The following is a 19,799-nucleotide window of genomic DNA, read 5'->3' on the forward strand; positions in this document are numbered from 1 at the left end:
ATCAAACACAAATATGTCTTGTATGGTATTGTGTGTACGGTTATAACACATAAAATACGCTGTATTACCAACTGGCGCGTGGACTTGTTCTGTAGCAATGAGATCTGAGAGAATCTTTATACAGGTGCACATGGCGGGATTATAACACATCATCAGCCAGAATACTGCAGCTTATTGTAACGCGCGCGTGCCTCTATTCCAAGTGTAATCGATTTGTAATCAGTGATGGTCTTCTCAAATGAACAAAAATATATTTCACAAGACGTGCAAAGGACATGTGCAGTGTTAGAGAGTAGTCACCTCCAGCACTTTCCTATCTAGAGAGTAAAGGTGATAATCTTTTTACCGGAGGCATGGAAGCTTCCTCAAGACCGTGCGTCATATTGTTTGGCTGACCCGGATGTAAATAGTAGAAACTACTCAGACCGCTAATATTACAGTGCGAGTGGAGTTGACGTATAAAGTTAGAGAAGGTCAGCTGAGGGAGTACGTCCGGTCTCATCGAACCCTAAATGTCAATAATATCGAGGGACTGTATTACATCAGTGTTATATTGGATTATTACCTAACACAGGGAAGGATGCAGAACCATTCGTGTAACAGTGACAGTGAGATGTAAGTATACAAATCTTACCTTAAGTTTATTCGCTAATACTGTATACAGGTGAGGACAGGTATGCTATCAACAATATATGTGTATAAGTGTGTTAAAAAGACACGTGTGTCGGCTGGTATATTTATACCTGGTCAGGTAAGACCTGCCGTAACACTGTATGTAGCTATATAATAGAACCTAGATTATGTGTCAAAACTCGTCCAGAGAAACGGTGTAGGTATACAAACAGGATAAACACGGACAGTATTTTCATCTGATTATACACATAACATAACTGTGTATCAACAGGTATAAATTATGGTAGGCTGTACGTCTTGAAATTTTACCCGTCGGTTTTTTCATATGTAAATGGCACCAATAAATGAAAAGTTGGTCAGGTAACACGTGTAATTACATACCAAGGCATCCCTCCCTCATAGGTAATTACTTTCCCACACACCCTATCCAGAGGTAATTTCTTACCCCCACCCCTCCCCCAGAGGTAATTTTTACCCACCCCCTTCCTCGGAGGTAATTACATACCCGCACCCCTTCCTTGGAGGTAATTAATCGACATATTTGTTATATATATAATACAGATTATATCTTCATTGAAGTTCCATGATCATTATTTTCCTCTGTAACTCTCCCACCTGTACCACGCCCACCCCATTAGATGAGAGGTGATATAAAGGTCGATATCGTTTGTATAACCCGACGGTGTTGTGATACTCGAGTATATATACTGACATCAGTATGTAAACAGTTTCGATCTTGTTCCGGTCAGGTTCATACAATATCAATTCGTCTCGAGTTATGTGTTTAAAAGACAGTTTCATGATGAGAGAACCAGTGTATTCATAAAACCGGTGGGCGCGTGACTTTTGTTAACAAAGCCTATGATTCAGTCTGTGATAAAGCCAAATAATTTAAAGAAGCGTAAACATAGCCCGTACTTTATAAGTGAAAATCTGACATGCATACAAAATCACAATATGGCCACCCTTATGATATATAAACAAATCTAGATAACTGAACAATTGCGTTTGGAATCGAGCCGAGAATGTGTTATCACTTCGTCACGTCATAACGCTGAATGGCTTACAGTGACTAGGTAAATACTAGTCTCGTGATTCAGTAAATATACAGGTGCATGTCAGTGTCGATGATTTAATTACAGATAAACTGGGTTTCTGAGGTTGTATCTAATGTGGGCAAGTTTCTTAACGAAAGATATCTATATGTGAACTTTTGGACTGTGTTATAAACCTTTCTCCTAAATTACCACGCTACACTACGTGTTGGAGCAATGTTATTAAAACCAGAACCAAATTATCAGAACTGAAAACCTGTGGTCTGTATTATACCGCCAGTTAGGAGTATGATAGGAGTGTCCATTAGTATATCACACTTCCTAAAGGTTATATCTGAATACACTTCCTAGATATAATACAATATAAACACGATGGTCATATACACACGACGAGATTTAAGTTGACAGCATCTACGATTGGAGAAAGTCATGGTTTCATTCGTACTGTTTGTCTGTAACTAGTTCGGAGATATGATAACGTCCAGCTCGACTGTTCTGTTGCTTCTCATGGAAAGCGAAAGGTTCAATATATATCATAATAAAAACTGTTTGTCGTATATGTACCGCATATCAAACAGATTTTTTTTTATTTGGAGACAGCACGTTTACATCAGAGTGCAAATATAGTATAAATACGAATGCTCGTGGATTTCCCTGTTGGTTCCATTGCTGCATACCTTGTTCTCATTTAAGAACAAGACAATACTTACTTGTATTGACCAATGTTTACTTGAAGGGTTTCGTCGATGAAGCATAAGGCGTTTAATCTTCCGTAACACCTGGTCTTTATCTCCTTGTTCTTTCGCAGGAATCGCCATTTAAATCTTTCATTTGTCAATATTTTGTCCTAGTTTTATGGAATTTGGATTTCAATTATGTTCACATGTTGGTAACTTTTGGTATTTTCCTTAATGTTGGGCACGAGCTCATGTTATTGGGGTGAATTTCATTTGATCGTAAGTACATGCGTAGGTGTGTTTAGTCGTTTACAACCATGACCTTACATCTGCACCAGAGCAGGTGTTCTGTATTGTCTGTAACACAGCATTGTTATAGTCAATCTTACCTTAGGTTTCGGCTTTTATCGCTCCCCTGCTACATGTGTAGTTCAGAGTGTTAAAGATACAAGTGAGCAGTGCATTTCAGTAGAAATTAGTCCTTTGGTTTTGAAGTCAAAGTGATGTAACATTCTCCAGCAGTTCCTGTTTTGACATTGACACTTATAAAAGGTTCGCCGTCTCTTACAGTGACGTATTGTGTTCAGGCAATTCTTACTTGTACTTCTGTTTTTTCTTTTCTTGTACAATTACTGTTTGGCTATAAGACCTCCGACTGAATCCATGATACATCAATATCAAGAACATACTATAAAGTTCTATTCAAATAGATTCCTGACAAGCAGAATTTGGATCTTCAGGTGCCCATGCTTTACTAGGATATTATCGGTATGCTTGCACATTGACAACTCGACAGTTTCTGTGCCTTTTTACACGTGATTGCTGGTTGTGTGATCTGAAATGTTCTCCATGCTCCATAGCATGCCTAGTGGTGGCCCATTATCATGGTTATCATGAACCTAGTTCTCAGATGTAAATATAACGTTACTTGGATTGAACAAGGTTTACACGGCGGATGTCTTCGTTGAGGTATAAGACATATCCTTCCGGAACACATGGTCTTATTTTTGTAGTTTACGGTGCTTTACGTGTTCATTTTAATGATATTTTACCCTCGTCGGTTTGTCGGTTTTGAACACATGCTGGTAGATATGTTTTGTTTGTATGATTGAGTGATTAAGTAACGCTATAAATATTTCCCACTGTTGTCATGGCATGTGATATGTATCCACGGACCACTGATTGTATGAATGTTTTGGTGTTCACAATTTACATGATAATTGTTCTAAACTTCAGCGATGATTCACGGTGGAAGTATATGTCATGTGAATTATAAGTCCGGCAGTGATGTACGTACATTGTGTATATGTTCCGTTCGTGATAATACATCTAAGTATGGAGTGTATTAACAAGGACGCTTATCATGACCTCACATCCGGAATGCCATCTCATAGCCCAATGACAGATACGACTTTCAGAAATTTCAATAGACAAAATCTTCAGTCTAAAGGGAACTCGAATGTGAAATCAGATTAAAATTCGATGAATAAATACCCACTCAATTGTACACTTAAAACAAAGTACAACATTTAACCATTGATACCAAAAGCGACAACATAAAGAATTCGTATCTTAACACTTCAATGTTAGTACCATATTATCACTTCGATTTCTCTGAAACCAAACCTTATCAACTAACACATTGCAGAAACAGAGCGTCAAACTGCGTATTGATGTAATCGAGCCCCTTGATCGATATTTATGAAAGTGGATGTCTAGCTGTTTTTGAGTGAATCTAGACAGGTATCTGCGAAACTGTGCGTCTAGTTGAGTTTTGGTAAAACTGTTCGTCTAGTTGGGTATTTGTGAAACTGGGCGTCTAATTTCGTTCTGTGAGACAACTCGGCGGTCAACTTGGCTTTGGCTAAACACTGTTCTTAGGGAAGTATTTGTTGAAGTAGTTTTTTCTAGATTGTCAAAAACAGGTCGGTGTATTTCATCTGAAACACTTTCGGTACGAGTGTTTGATAAACATTAATAGAAATGAGAATATGTGAAAGTGATTTAAAGTGACAACGAATGTCACGTATTAAATTTCCTTCCAACCCCTAGTTCATTAATGCCTTGTATCAACCCTCATATGGAATCTGCTTCGTCTCCTCAATTGAAGGTTTCGAGACTGAAAGCGTTAATAAATCTAAACCATTCCTGTATCATTAATCCTCCATGTCGAGCTGTCCTTTTTCTCTACTATTTCTCGTTCAGTTTTCCATTTTCTTGAGTAACCTTCACAGAAACAATCATGTAAAGTTATGTTTGTTACACCTTTCTCTCCCCCTTTTTGTACTATTTATGAATCCTTAGTTCTTTCTTTCAAACACCAAGGTAGGAATGGATCGTACAGACATACAGTATGTTTTTGTCAAATTTGTCCGATTAGCTATTTTGAAGATATATATACTCGTGTATACTATTTTAATCTTTACGAAAAGAGTTAAAAGTTTTACTAAACAAAAACGTATTTTGCTCGCCGTAGACACCGAGTAGTGAAGATTGTACACCCGGGCGATGACAAGCCAAGTACATACACTCAGTAATCAATCGGGACTCTGGTAGATCGATAGGGAACTGTTTTATTATAAAATATACGGAGCCTTAGCCAAAGACAGCCAACCAGAGTGAGAGAGACATGAGCCGGCTATCGTCGGCAGAATTACGTCCGTAATCAGATGGACGAACAGATAAGTGATTTATACCAATATAAAGCCACAATTTATTTGTAAATGGAATTCGAAACATGCTTTCTGATGATGCTGATTCACGAGGGGGTTAGCTTCTCGCCGTCACCTAGGCGATCGAACACCGCTACTATTAGTGGTGATTATGTGTTTAAAATCCGTGCGTCTTTCATCTCCTGTGGAAGTCGGCGGGAAAACTTTACCAGTCGCTGTATCCACACGAGACCAGCACAAGACAAGCATGTCCCAGTATGGTAGTACTACCGGGGACGAATTAGATCTGCCACCCGTCATCATTATCACACCTGGGCGACACAGGTAAGCCAGTTTACGTGTAAGTGTCATCAATTAGGCTCTTCACTTTGACGGTGAGATGCTGGTCTCGTTTTGTTGAAATTTTATGCACGAAGAAATATTTACATAGGTATCGATAATGTATTCCGCTGTCTTTAAAAATGTTTGTTAGTTGTTTTGAGGGCATGTTATTGATATTTTCTATGTTTTCCAAACAAGTGTTTGCACTGAGGTAGAGTACAGATCGGTTGACTTATTTTAAACAGTTTAGGTTACGTTCACAAATAATGAGTCCACTCTAGGCTTGTATTTAAGTGGCAGCTCACAGAATGATGTTTAATTGGGAGGATCAAAATAGCATATTAACAAGTTACATTGTCATCACAGCGGAATCGGTTTTCCTAGAATCTGTGTAACGAGATACCGTTATGTTTGTGAGAACACCGGTGGGACCACAGGCTGACACTAAAATCTGCTGGTGACTTTACCTGCTGTATGCCACTACAATAGAAATTTCTCCCCTTTAAAACATAAATTCTAGCTCCAATGCATTGTTCTGTTGGTGCCTGTTGAATGACAGTTGTGTTGCTTATAGCTAATCTATTGAGTGTGTGTCATTCTTTTGTTAATGGAATGTTAAATATTTGAAGCGCCATCCTCCGCCTCCAGTGTTGTTATTGTTATGTAACGATAGAATCAGGTTCATTAGAAGGCCTTAGGCAATGAATACGTTTTGTTGAAATGTCATACACAATATATTTGAAAATGACAACTTAAGTGATAAGGCGAACAGCTTGGCATGTTTAACAAGCAATTGACAACCATTCCTCCCCATTTCGTATGTAGCCAAATAATATCAAATTTCACATTTCAATATCTCTTCTAAATCCGGTCCAGACTAACCCAAGTCTAACATTATAATGGGGTGTACTATTGGCATCCTTTTAATTGTATGTTGTTGTTCAGTTGGACGATTATGCGGATTATGGAGATCGTTCTTTATAGTTTCAGTGTTAGGGTCCTTGTAAGATTACATAGAACGGGTTTAATGCTCTGTTTGCTTGCAGTGTTACCACTTTTCTTTTGTGATACAATGTATGTAGAAAATGTCCGTAAATCATGTGGAGATTTTAAAACTTTCATCCTAGCAATAACATGAATATTAGAGGTATCTTCCATGACAATTTTTGATACTATATGTTAATCTGTCATTGTGCGGCCAGGTTCATTTTTCTAATGCTTCACTCGTTAAACTAGATATTGTCTAACATCTGTTTCATGAGTAGGTTTTCTTATTCAGGGAGTTTGTTTCACGTAGTAACGAGAAGACGATATATATCTCACTTGTTGACAGTATATTCGTGTACTAGAAAACAAAAAATGATAAAAACATTTAGACACCAATGATAACGTTTTAATTATCTTTACATTATATAATCATAAAATACTTTATTTAAACCTTCAACTTGCTTAGTATCTACTCTAGTATCAAGAAAAATAGAGCTGAACACCCGCATTTTATTCTAGATTTTGTTTTCCATGCATTACTCTCTGAAAGTAATTGCTGAAATATGACTTCGTTTTCTCTAGTTTGCGTTCCAACAGACCGCTGTGTCCAATAAACCCTTATTATATCAGATGTTTCACCGCGGATTCAAATACATCATTGACTGGTGATAATATTGTTTTTAAAAAATTGAGTATCAATGTTCTACTCACGGATGAAAAGATACTTTTAATGGATATCGCACTACAATATGATCTGATTAACAAAACGATACCTTTAGTCCTGTTAACATGTCTATTGTAGGTAACGTAAGCTTTCATTTTACGAATTACCTAATGAAATAAAATTTCGAGAACTTGAATTTATGAGATTAAGAAATAAACTGTTTGATTATTTTGAATGTAAGAGGTAAAATGGATTCGATCATTTACAGAACTCTGACATTGAATTGTAATTTAAAATACATCAAGACATGAAACCATATATCTAAAAAGAATGAAATGGTCTATTTACTAGAAAAGAAACAAAATTAATTAAGTTATCACGAAAAAAAGCCCCTGTAATGTTTTAGCTGATTGATGGGAATGTTTTACACTAAATCTTAGTCAATCTGGCCGATTTTCATTCACTTTATTGTCGGTATGATAAATCATGTTGTAACATTTACTGTATTACATTATATTTTGTAAGCTCTACTGTATAACATTGTATGCTGTAATCTTTATTGTATTACATTGTATGTTGTAAGCTATACTGCATTACATTGTATGTTGTAAGCTATACTGCATTACATTGTATGTTGTAACCTTTATTGTATTACATTGTATGTTGTAACCTTTATTGTATTACATTGTATGTTGTAAGCTATACTGCATTACATTGTATGTTGTAACCTCTATTGTATTACATTGTATGTTGTAACCTCTATTGTGTTACATTGTATGTTGTAAGCTATACTGCATTACATTGTATGTTGTAACCTCTATTGTATTACATTGTATGTTGTAACCTCTATTGTATTACATTGTATGTTGTAACCTCTATTATATTACATTGTATGATGTAACCTTTATTGTATTACATTGTATGTTTGAAACCTTTATTGTATTACATTGTATGATGTAACCTCTATTGTATTACATTGTATGATGTAACCTTTATTGTATTACATTGTATGTTTGTAACCTTTATTGTATTACATTGTATGTTGTAACCTCTATTGTATTACATTGTATGCTGTAACCTTTATTGTATTACATTGTATGCTGTAATCTTTATTGTATTACATTGTATGTTGTAAGCTATACTGCATTACATTGTATGTTGTAACCTCTATTGTATTACATTGTATGCTGTAATCTTTATTGTATTACATTGTATGTTTTAAACCTCTACTGTATGATATTGTTTGATGTTACTTTGTATTTTAATCGCTCGATTGGTTGACCTATGCATTTTGTAGCGGCATACATGTCGAGACTGAGAACTTGAATAGTTGGATGTCGGGTTTATTGTCCAACGATAAATATATAAATACATATTTTATATATCCGGTCTAGGTCTTAAACGCACTTAATGACACTTAATTCCTAATAAGAAAAATAATGATACAGCTGGCGAGTAATAATTTAAGTTATTGTACCTCAAATAGAATCTGTTGGTACATTCTAACAACGATATGTTGAAACTGAATCAGAATTCATCTCGTAATTCAGGACTATATACTGTATCTACGTATAGAATCCTGGCTTTGTGATATCTCCTATTTTCTTTGTTTGGTTTTAATCATGACTTTCTATAAGGTACATGCCTGACTGGTTGTGTTTTTGTAATTTAGGGTTTTGTAGTATATAAAATGATTTTCCTTTCTTTTCCGCCGTTTTGTGTGTGTGTGTGTGTGTGCAGTTTCATGTCATATTTTCCTTTTACATCTTATATAGTTCTTTTTTTGTAGGAAAATTTTGTATTTCATTTCAAATCATTTTGTGAACTCGATCAAGATTTAAAATGATAAGGTGGCAGAAGAAGTTGTATTGTGGTACGTGTGTTCTCTTATCCTTACGGAAACCATCGTTTGCTGAGGCGATTAGTTTCATTCCTTTTTAATTTAAAACTAAATAAACATTTGTGACATTTTATTGACGGAAATTTATTTTGTAGCGAAACATGATAACACGGATACCAAGTGATTAGTGAAAACAATGGAACTATTGTATGACATGTATTGCATTCCAATTTTTCATTGTTCCCTCGTTCTATAACGCTCTCAAGCCTTGATGTATGATGGTACACGAATGGGGGCCATGACTTATAAATGGGTCTCATGTTGTTCAACTCTTGATATTCCCGACCGGTAGATTTCATTTTTATGGAAATTTAAATTGAAATGTCGGATGCATTATCCCCACAACCCACATGATTCAATTTATGTGAGGAAAACTAATGAAACAATACAATGATGACATTTTAATTTGAGTTTGTAAATTGCTTTTTCGAAAGTTTTATCTAACTTCTAGTTTCGTGAAAGTTCATACGAAAAGAGCTCGTTTGTTGACTAAGTTTGAGTACATGTTACGTGCCAGAAACTACTCCAATATTATCCAAATAGCTCCATTTTTCACACAAAGTATTCAAATTGAAGCGGCAAACGTACGAAAAACTAACATAAATTCTGTATAGAGCGCTTTTATTACATAACAGATCTCCCTACCTCTATCTTTATTCAAGAATGGTGTTGTTTTACCTTTGGTGTTGGTCTCCGTTATCATTACCTATAAAGCAAATATTTTGTTTCTTTTTCAAATAGAAATAACCCCAATTTACCTTTTAATTACAATTCTAGCTAATAATGGTCTTTTTTTTTCTTTTTGAAATGGACAATGTTCTTTTTTATGTAGTTGGTAAACGTTTTATGGATTAGAATCATTGGTTGAAATGCCGTTCATAGGATGCCCTTGCTATTAAATTAACTTTACATCATGTATACATTGACATTGTGATGTCAAGCATTATATATATATATATATATATATGCAATTTACTAGAATGCAGAGAATAGATGCGATTTATCATCAACTCATGCGATATGTTCCCAAATGACGGGACATATTTATGGAATGACTCATATTGATGCGCTATGCTTTCCAAAAAAGCAAATACACAAATGATTATGTCTTTTTGAAAATTTATATAAGCACGCGGGCTCATCTATCGAGGTAATCTTCTAGTCCTTGCGTGTAATACGTGTATGTTTACTGTGATGAGTCTGTGTTTTGTGGCCGTGAACTCTGTCAAAGTGAAAGATGGCGTATCTGTTTATGCGTCAGAATTTGCATGCGTGTACTTCACTGTACCTTTCTGAGAGAGGTCTAGGGTTATGCAAATGAAATACGATCGGATAGCACTTTTTAAATACCATATTGGATACAGTAAAGCTAAAAAATTCATTAAATAACATCTTACAGCTGTTCCGTCCTTCAAGGATTCATTAGTAATGCTAAGGGCCTAAATTTTGAATCCAAGGAGGCGACTGACAATGATACAATGTGATCTGGAGAAATGTCAAAGCCTGGATGGGGAGCGCCAATATTTGTTTTATCTATCTAGTTCTCTACCATAAAATTTATCATTATTGATGGGTCATACATATATATATATATAAATTTATTTATTTTACATTTTAACCAAATATTGAATAAAAATGTTGTTTTTACATCAGTTTTGTCAAGTCGGACAAGGACATCTGAAGGATGACACAAGAGGTAATGAATGTAACGGAAATAATTTTAGGGACTAGATTAAAGCGTTTTGGCTTGTTGACTTGTTGCAAATGCTATCGTTGCAGAGATAATTGGCTACGATAATTAACAGAGATAATTGACAGCGACAAATAAAAGAGATAATTAACGACGATAACCAAAAGATATAATTAACAGCGATAATTAGCGCCTTGTAAATCGCTGTAAAACATTGGCTACATGTACCATAACCTTTCACCTACAAGATATTACTAGGCCGGCATCTCTTATGTATTTCCTAAAACAACACGAACACGCTGGTAATACTGGTTATACAACACAGAGCACATTTAAATAATATTTAAAAAAAAAAAAGGGGGGGGGGGTGTTAAAATGTACACATCATTAAGAGGATGTATATCATGTGGTTTTGTTTTTAAAATAACTTAAATCGATTTCTGTCACAAGGTATGAAGCGCTTGTTTCTAAATCGTCATTTTCTACATGAATCAGATGGTAGATATAGGCCTGTAGTAGACCAAGGCCTTTAACTCCTGTGTAATTTTCTTGTATCTTGGTACTGTTGATGCAAGCTGTTTAAAATTAATAGTTTCTTTTCGTATCTTGCTGATTTGAACTGTTTACAATTGCCCCTTCCTTTGTCTATGTGATTGACGTCTCGACTCCTATTTGGAGTTGTTTTATAAATGCTAGTTTTAGTAGATAAGGTGGTGTTTCTTTCTTTCTTATCGTTGAAATGCAAGTTGACTATATTCTGTAGAGAGATAATGCTAAGTCAGATACTCGCACTCTTGTTAAGTGTTGTTCAAAATCAATAGGACGACTTCTAGTTGCTTTCAATATAATCCCTATCAACATGCTCAAGGATATTCTATACACGTATGTAGCCAGTTGCATGTCCGTCATTGTGTGAATAGGTCCAGAGCAAATGTTAGGTGCAAATTGCCTATTTTACCTTGGAGAAAGTTTCGTCAGAAGATTCCCTAACCTAAGATCTATCCTTTGGCGGACTAATTAGACTCTCTCAATTCCTATACGAACTGTGACTTGCAGTTTTTCGTTAACCAATAATGTGTTGTGCTTTATGGTTCCTGTGCATGTTTGCCTTTATGAATTAATAACGTAGATCTACTCCCAGGGGTACACTTACTACCAAGTATATTGTATGCGGACAACTCCGGGCGCTGCTAGTTATGTATCCGTGATTTAAAATTCATTCAAATGTGACATCTACTGTATTATGTAAACCAGTTTGACAAGTTGTTTGTCTTTTATATAGTAGGATGTCCATGCTCGTTTTCAAGCGAAGGCTAAAATACCTGCAACTTTCTTAGACACGATGACGGGAAGATATCGTAATCATATTTGGGTCATCGCAGAAATATTTGGAAACGGAATCTTTGTTGATGATTTCTGTCTCAAAATGAACTTTTCAAGATAATATTTAATGGATATTTATAGTTCGTCAAAATAATCTATCAAGATTTCCATGCCCCCCTTCGTGTTTTTTAGCAGTTGAGTAATCCTTAGTTTGCCTGTTTGTTCTGTTGTTGTTCTCTTTTGAAACGTGACATTATTCACTTGAATTGACAAAGATTTACATGGCAGGTTTAATCGATGACGCAGAAGACGCTTACTCTTCCGGAACATCTGGTTTTATTCTCCTAGTGCTTTTTCAGGAATATCTGTCTTAATTTTTCTTTTTGTTCATATTTTGTCTCAGCTTTATTGAGTCTTAGTTTGGTTATGTAATCATGTGTTGATATGTTGGTATTTTCGGAAATGTTGAGTGAGCCACCAAGTATCGCTGGTGTCCTTAACATGTTGATATTGTTGGTTTTGTATATGAATGGTTGTGTTTGAAGATCCCTCTTGGTTTCCGGATCAGTTGAGTTAAGCGATTGCTTTATAGTTTCATCTCACTGAAATATCATATTCTTGACACTGTAGCATGACGCCCACTCTGGTCACATAAAAATGAAACTGGTCAAACTAGTCCTTAATGGCCACTTTTTAAAAGCCGAGCGTCGATAAGACAACAGAACGTACAATCTGGATAGATTTTGGGTGTCTATTTGAGAGGCTTTAACCCCTTGCTTTTCATTTTTAAACAGGTTTTGGTTTAGTAAGTTTTCATTAAAAAGTCATTCTCTATGTCTTCCTATTTCTTTTCTTTTTTGTTTTGTTTTTTTGTTTTTTTGTTTCAACAATGAAATAGGATTTTGTCATTACGTGTATGTCATAAGGCCGAAGTTTGCAGTAGAGGTGTACTTATTGGTATGTCCATAATCTCCTTACAGTAGAAGGAGTTTCCAACACTTCTGAATTTTGTCTTTACATGGAATCCGACGTTTTGTCTATGCCCTGTCGCAGACATCATTAAGAACAGAGAAAAAAACCGTTATCTTCGTACCTTAGTGAGAGCCAGAAGATTACAAGAAGCGGTTTGGTGACTACATTATCATACAAACATTGCGTATTTACTACCGGCAAAGTAATTGTCTCTTTAAAAAGTCATCTTCGGAATTAATGCGTGTAGTACTTTAATTACAATACAGTTCTTTTGTCTGCTTCCGGGTCCCTGGCATTTCGTAGCATCTCTGTTACAATGTATAGTCACTGACAGATGATTGCTCTCTGTTGGTCCCAAATGTTCTACATCTGTAGTAGAACTAGTGGGACGTGGATACGCACCTGATGGGACGATACATTTAGTTTAATGAATTATTAAACATTCTTTGATTTCATGAATTTTGATTTCGCTTGAGTTTACTTTCAGAAATATTTTCTTGTAATTGTTTGCGTTGATTTCGATTTTTGAAAAAGAATTGACATTTATTTCGACCAGCCTCCTAAGTCACCGCCTACAGGTTACATCAATATGGGTTCGTAACATTACTGAGGAGTTCCACAAGGCAACATAGATGTATTGCACGGTTTAATTCATTATTTGGCTGGACTGTATCTTATTCTAAATTTCTATTGAAAGGCGTTATTTATCTATGTGTCTGTTGGGAATATTGCGGTTAATGTTGTATTGTATAAGTATTCATCTTAGTCAGAAATATTTTCCAATATCAGGTCCCGTATTTGCGGTATATACTCAACGCTCCCTAGTACGAACAAATCACTTACAACTAGCCAGGCATTAGGGATATGATCGTTGTTAAACAATGTTTGAGTTTTATTTTCTTTGAAGTAGAGAGTTGGGACTTGTATAGAGACTGCAGGTGTTGTTTATGTCCAGAGTATCGGGACAAATGATACGGTAGTATACACTATATTTTATCTGAAAGATCACTGAACATGTAATTTCCAAAGAATATCTGCAATTTTCGATATTGATCTGAAACGAAATGTGTTTTTTAAACCAATTCAATCCCATATTGGAAAGCAATGCAGTGTAACAAACCTGCCCGATTCCATCACCAATTTTAATCACCATCACATGATTGTAATTTGTTTCCAGTTGTGATAGTCGGTCGTTCAGTCCTGTTGCCGCTTCCATTTGAAATATTAACTTCACAACATCTCTGGCATCTTAAGGTAGCAACCTTGAAAAACAAACCAAACGATTAGACCGCACATCAAGTCGGTTTTAAAGGAGGTCGGATTGGAGACAGTCATTGTATATATTCTACAATCAGAGTCGTCACTGCCTCCGCCCCTCACCCCTTCTCCTGCCCTCCCCCTCTTTTGGATTTATTTAGATATCTGAATACTTTATTACTGTTTATATAATTTTATATGTACATACTTGATGACTATATGTAGACGTTGTGGTACATCTTATTACCCTGCTCTGATGGTGTTGTATATTTTGTGTTGTGTTTAAGGTATTTTATTTTGAAGAAAAATCCTCTCAATGGCTCGTGCAATAAACTTAAGCTATACACTTTTTAAATGTAAAATAAATGTATACATGTACATAGCATCCTCCTGTAATCATTGATATAAATAAACCAGTTTAAGGAAAAAAGAAAAAAATCCTGTAGGTCAACTATTAACCGCCAGGAGTGGGATATCGCTGATCAACAACAAAGAAACTACCGAAGTGTCAACAGAATCTTAATTCAGACTCAAATTCGATGAAAGCGAGCATACAGTTGTATCCCTGCCGAAATCATAAACACTCTAGGTTGGGGAAAATCAGATCAGCCTTTCGATGACGTCACAGCTACACGAGTTTCTCAGCTGTAATTGAAATACACACAGGATCGTGATGTATTGATTTTCCGAGTACCATTGCTTCATTTTCAACAAATTCACTGAAAAGGTGTGATTAAGAACAATAAAAATTGGAGCACTATCCAATTTTTGCATCACTTAATCTCTTTAATTTTAACTGGTTTGATTTTCGTTGTTGGTAGTAGATAAACACTTGAGATTTAGATGCTGGCTGTAAGACCTCCGTACACGTAGTGATTACAAAGCAAGATAACTAATAGCTTTCATAGTGTTGATAATACTCAGTTTACAATATAGGTTTTTACTAGGATTGATCTTAATCGTCGTCGATGCAAGCATCAGACGTTTACCCTTCCGGAGTACCTGGTCTTATTATCCTTTTACTTGTTAAATGGTCTTTGTGTAAATGCCGTATTGTTCATATTTTGCCCATTTCCAGCGATTTGATTGCACTAAAATTGTATTAACATGTCGGTATTTGACAAGCAGTGATTGCTATTTCATAAGTAACATCATCTGATCGGTTACTTAAGTGTCTGACCAGAAGCAATCCTTTTGACCTGGGCTTAATTATCTGTTTTATTATAGCCACATATTCACGTGGCTGTATATATTAATTATCTATGTTCCGTGACAAGATGAGTTCTATGCCCGTGATCAAATGCTCCCATAGTTTAGTAACACGACTTCTATATCATCCATCAGGTATTTATACAGAAATGGTAATTGATAGGTTTATCTGATCCGGATCTCGTCCCCACCGGGGTCGTATTTTCTGTTATACTGTGCACAGCACTTTATTTGATTTCAGGACGGAATTCTAAGTAAACAAATCATTTAAATGTAATTTTCAACAATTGATAGATTGCTCTCGTTTGTATCATCTGAATTCTTTCAATCATTAGTTTGTATTTTCTACTCTTTTGATGAGCTGGTCTACAAAACAATCTACACATGCTAATTTCGGATTTCAAATGTGTGAAAAAGAATATCGCAAGTTAATTGAAATGGATAGGGAGAGTGTATTACTTTAACATCCCCGAGAAAATTTATTTCTCTTCGATGAAGATTAAATTTGTTTTATTTATTTATTTCGTTTAATAAGTTGATAACGACTCAATAAAAACGTGGATATGTAGAAGTTGGATGAAAATTCTGACAACATTTTGTGATGTTTCCCAATGAACACAATTACATAATTTTGGTTGGACAGCATCACTGTTGGAAAAGGTTGTTTTTTATGTTCGTTAGTCTGCCTGTTAGTTCCTTTTGTTTTATACTTGTGCTCATTTGAGACCATGCCATTATTTCCCAGTTTTACATGGCAGGTGTGGCTTCTGTCATCACTGCTACATGACACCATTTGGTAGCATTGGCCTATCAGTTGTTGTTTACTATATATAGTTATGTCAAAGACAAACAAAGGAATAAAACATTTCAATTCAAATTTAGAATCAGATACAGTGTAGTCAAATAGTGATTATTTCGTCTTGAAACTGTTTCGTTATTCGCAAACTCGTATTTGATGCTAAGGAAACTTCTGAGGACAATCAAATTGTGAAAAAGAAATGTCAAAAGCTAGATAGGGACGTGCACTCGCCCCAAAATTTAATTATTTTCATACCATAATTTACAATATTGAATAATTTCAAGATAATTCCACGTACATGTCGCGGGTAAAATGGTATCCGATGCTGGTTAGAAAATAAAAGCCAAGTATTGATACAACACAAGTTCCCTTGAAGGTATTACACTATCAGTCTGACCTGAAGACGTGATCTTCCAAAGATGACAAATACGGTCTGTCCACACGTCCTCTACTCCGCTAGCCTCTACTAACATCTGATTTATAAACGGTCGTTAACAAAGAGCCACTTAACACGTGTATCATCAGATAACACTAATACAATGGGATTATCTATAAGTAGACCTCCACCGAGAGATCCACCTCGGAAATCATAACACACTATCTGTACAAACTTCACGGATCACATATGTCACACCGATATTTACCGGTGACAATATGTTAATAACTACCTGTTGATTGGTGTCCGACGGGTTCCTAATACATTGCTATTTTGTATTGTTCCGTTTGTATACACTCAGTAATAACAAGTATGTGTCATGTTTCGCTTTTACGTATTTTTGTTATTCTTGCTACAAATTAACGAGTAATATGTATTTACTTATTAATGTATAAGAATGCAGCTCTGTCTAAGAAATGACGATCTTTTTCTTTAAAAGATCCTAAGGTTGCCCAAGGAGTGCGGTGACACATGATTTACCGTAGGGAATAAGTGTGCTGGGTAACTGTTTGGTACCGTAAATTATTTGGTATTACACTTGAGGTAAAAAAAGTTGATGAAAATGAAACATAAAACAATAGATAGATAAAAAGTATCCCAGCTGAGCCATAACCCAGTTCCTTGTTTAAAACTATGAAGCTACGGTATCATAAATTTATAGACGGTTGTCGCCACAGTACATAAGCAGCTAACCTGAAAATGATTCGTTAGAAGCTTGCTACTAAAGGAAAAGCTAGCCGAAAATATTCTGGAGCAACTTCCGTGTGGTTTAGAAGCTTTGTTATACTGTCTCTTTCAAACGCGCATTCGCTCCAGAGCTGGTATAACATTTTAAACGAAATGGCGGTCTTGACGGACAAAGGACACATGAATTGGAATTTATTAACAAATGTTTCAGCAAGTAAACCTTGTACAATGTCCGCATGTAGATAAATCATCTGATTTAGTCACGATTTATTCAGATAATTAAGTTGCTACTGTCAGTAACATAGAAATAATATTATCGTGAAAATACTAATTATTTTCCGTAGTTTTTGCCCAGTTTGCATATTTTTGTGCAAGTATAGGTAAATTACAATTGTGTTTACCCCATAGCTGTATACTTTAACCTGTTTTGTTTTTCGGAGTAATCATATTCACTATAAATTAAACTGAGCTGATAAATCAAGAATAAGTTTTTCTAGGACACAAGTTTGAGTCGTATGCTGTATCAGCGATGTGTTCCCCTCCGTCGTTTTCTCCGTTTGATTAACATTCATTCTAGAGCAGGAGCCTTATTAGGTTTATAACAGAAACTTCATCAATATTTGAAATCAATACCTATTTACACCTCAATTAAAACGCGTAGAGAACGGAAAGCATTATGGTCCTGTCTCATTACATCATTATTGGTGAAAGGTCACTTTAAGTGTCCATGAATAGTATAAACTATATCATTTGAATTTGATTCGCTGGGCAAGGTTTCAGGGAGAGTAATATCTGAGACTTGTTTAAAAAGTGACATCAGGATGTCTCCATATGTGGTACAGATTCATTGATTTAAGGGGCGAGTTAGTTTAATGAATTGGCTGTCAATGCCTACATTCTCTGGTAAAATTATTTGAACGATTGACGAAAGTAAAGTTCGATTCAATCTAACAACAAATTTGCAGAAAAAAAACATTCCTCAGAACATAAGATTGGGTTATATTGTTATCTCGCCTTTTAGAAGAAAATTACGGGGATTGGGGCCTTTGGAATCACCACGGTGTCTGGAAGATTTTTAAAATCCTCACGGCGTCGTCGTTCAAGCTTTGCTGCTTAATAGATTCAATTACATCTTACAATATTTTTACTATGATGTGATTCGGCCAGAGAGAAGTTTTGAAATGAGTGATTCATTTAGAAGTGAAATTTGAAATTATTTAAAAGATGAAAGTTTGTCGTTTTGTGGAATTACACTTTTGTTCTATTACAGCTTTAAATGAAGTATTGAGATAAGCTCAAGTATCTCATTAGACATGTGGTTTGTTATTAGGTTAGTAACGGCTGCATAAAGAAATTGATATGTTTTAAAACTACAACGGACATGTTTTTAGACCATCATGGACAATGAGGATTTTACACTATTGTTAAATTTATTTTCTATTTCTCATAATGATAGAAATAAAAATCCATCAATAGGGAAGTTGTGATATTCTCCAACATGTCATGCTTTCGACTTATATTATATTAGAGTTATCTCCCGTCGTTTCATTTCCTGTATGTTGCAGTATGAAAGGCCGTCAGGTTCACAAATGATCTATAAGACTGGTTCAACGTAATAATCGTGTAATAATTTTTTAGAAATCTGCTTTCTACTTCGGCCTTGTATAAAAAAATCTATTTAATTCAATAACTTCTTGGTTGGCTGTAAACTACAGTGAAATCAATGAAGCACTTCAATGAAATATGTTGTCGATATTGTTTTCAATTGTACAAATTTACATTTACATTTAAAAGTACCTGTCACTAAGTGCAGGCAATTATTATCCTGCTGCTGGTGTAAATACAATATGTTGGCATTTTTTTCTAATCAATTCTTCCAAATGTTTGTTTGTCTGGGTCTTGTCAAAGCTTGTGAAGAAATGATAACACTGCGCAGATGTTTGCGCATGTTTCCATTTCACCATTATTGACACAATTCCCTTGATTAAACATGCAGCGTTATCATGCTGATTGATTCGATTATGCAATAAATTAGATTCTATGGACATAGGAAATGTATAGGGAGGACGACGATGCTCTGGAGGAGGGAGACTGTTTTAAATGTATAGAACTACGACGATGTTCAAGGGAGATAGCGATGCTCCAAACGAGGGAGTATGTCAGATATATAGGGCATGATAATAACTTGCTATGAAAACAATTTTTTTATGAGATTTCCGGAAAGTATAGAGAACTATGAACCATTTAACGCTAATGAATGTGACTGTCATATAGTTGTTGCCGTAGAGGAGGACATTATACAAACTGTATATGAATATATAATTATGATCTTCAGGAAGCGTCCTGTAATGTAAAAAGGAGCTTCCATCTGCTAAATAAAGGGTCATATAGAAAGAACTGAATGTCCCCTGAGTTGTAGAGGAAAAAGCATTGCAATCTAAATCTTACTTCTGTTCTACACAAGCCACACATATATATGCCTCCACTGATTTAACAAATATTCTTTTGCTTACTTCC

At 35.3% G+C, this 19,799-nt stretch overlaps 1 protein-coding gene across 2 annotated transcripts in view; it reads left to right on the top strand.

Annotated features, from left to right (window-relative positions):
• Positions 1-538: 538 nt before the first annotated feature.
• LOC132546939 (endothelin-converting enzyme 1-like) overlaps positions 539-19,799 on the top strand; it is a 63,165-nt gene continuing 43,904 nt past the window's right edge. The window contains exon 1 of one of the 2 annotated variants that reach the window (XM_060210668.1): positions 539-615. In XM_060210668.1, the coding sequence (XP_060066651.1) occupies positions 581-615 (35 nt within the window). In that variant the 5' untranslated portion in view covers positions 539-580. Of the gene's footprint in view, positions 616-5,188; positions 5,362-19,799 lie in introns of those variants that run through there. The other variant, XM_060210666.1, reaches the window with a different exon arrangement.

This window comes from Ylistrum balloti, unplaced genomic scaffold (assembly GCF_031769215.1).
Source record: "Ylistrum balloti isolate Yb309-2 unplaced genomic scaffold, AGI_CSIRO_Ybal_v1 Utg369922, whole genome shotgun sequence".
NCBI lineage: Eukaryota > Metazoa > Mollusca > Bivalvia > Pectinida > Pectinidae > Ylistrum > Ylistrum balloti.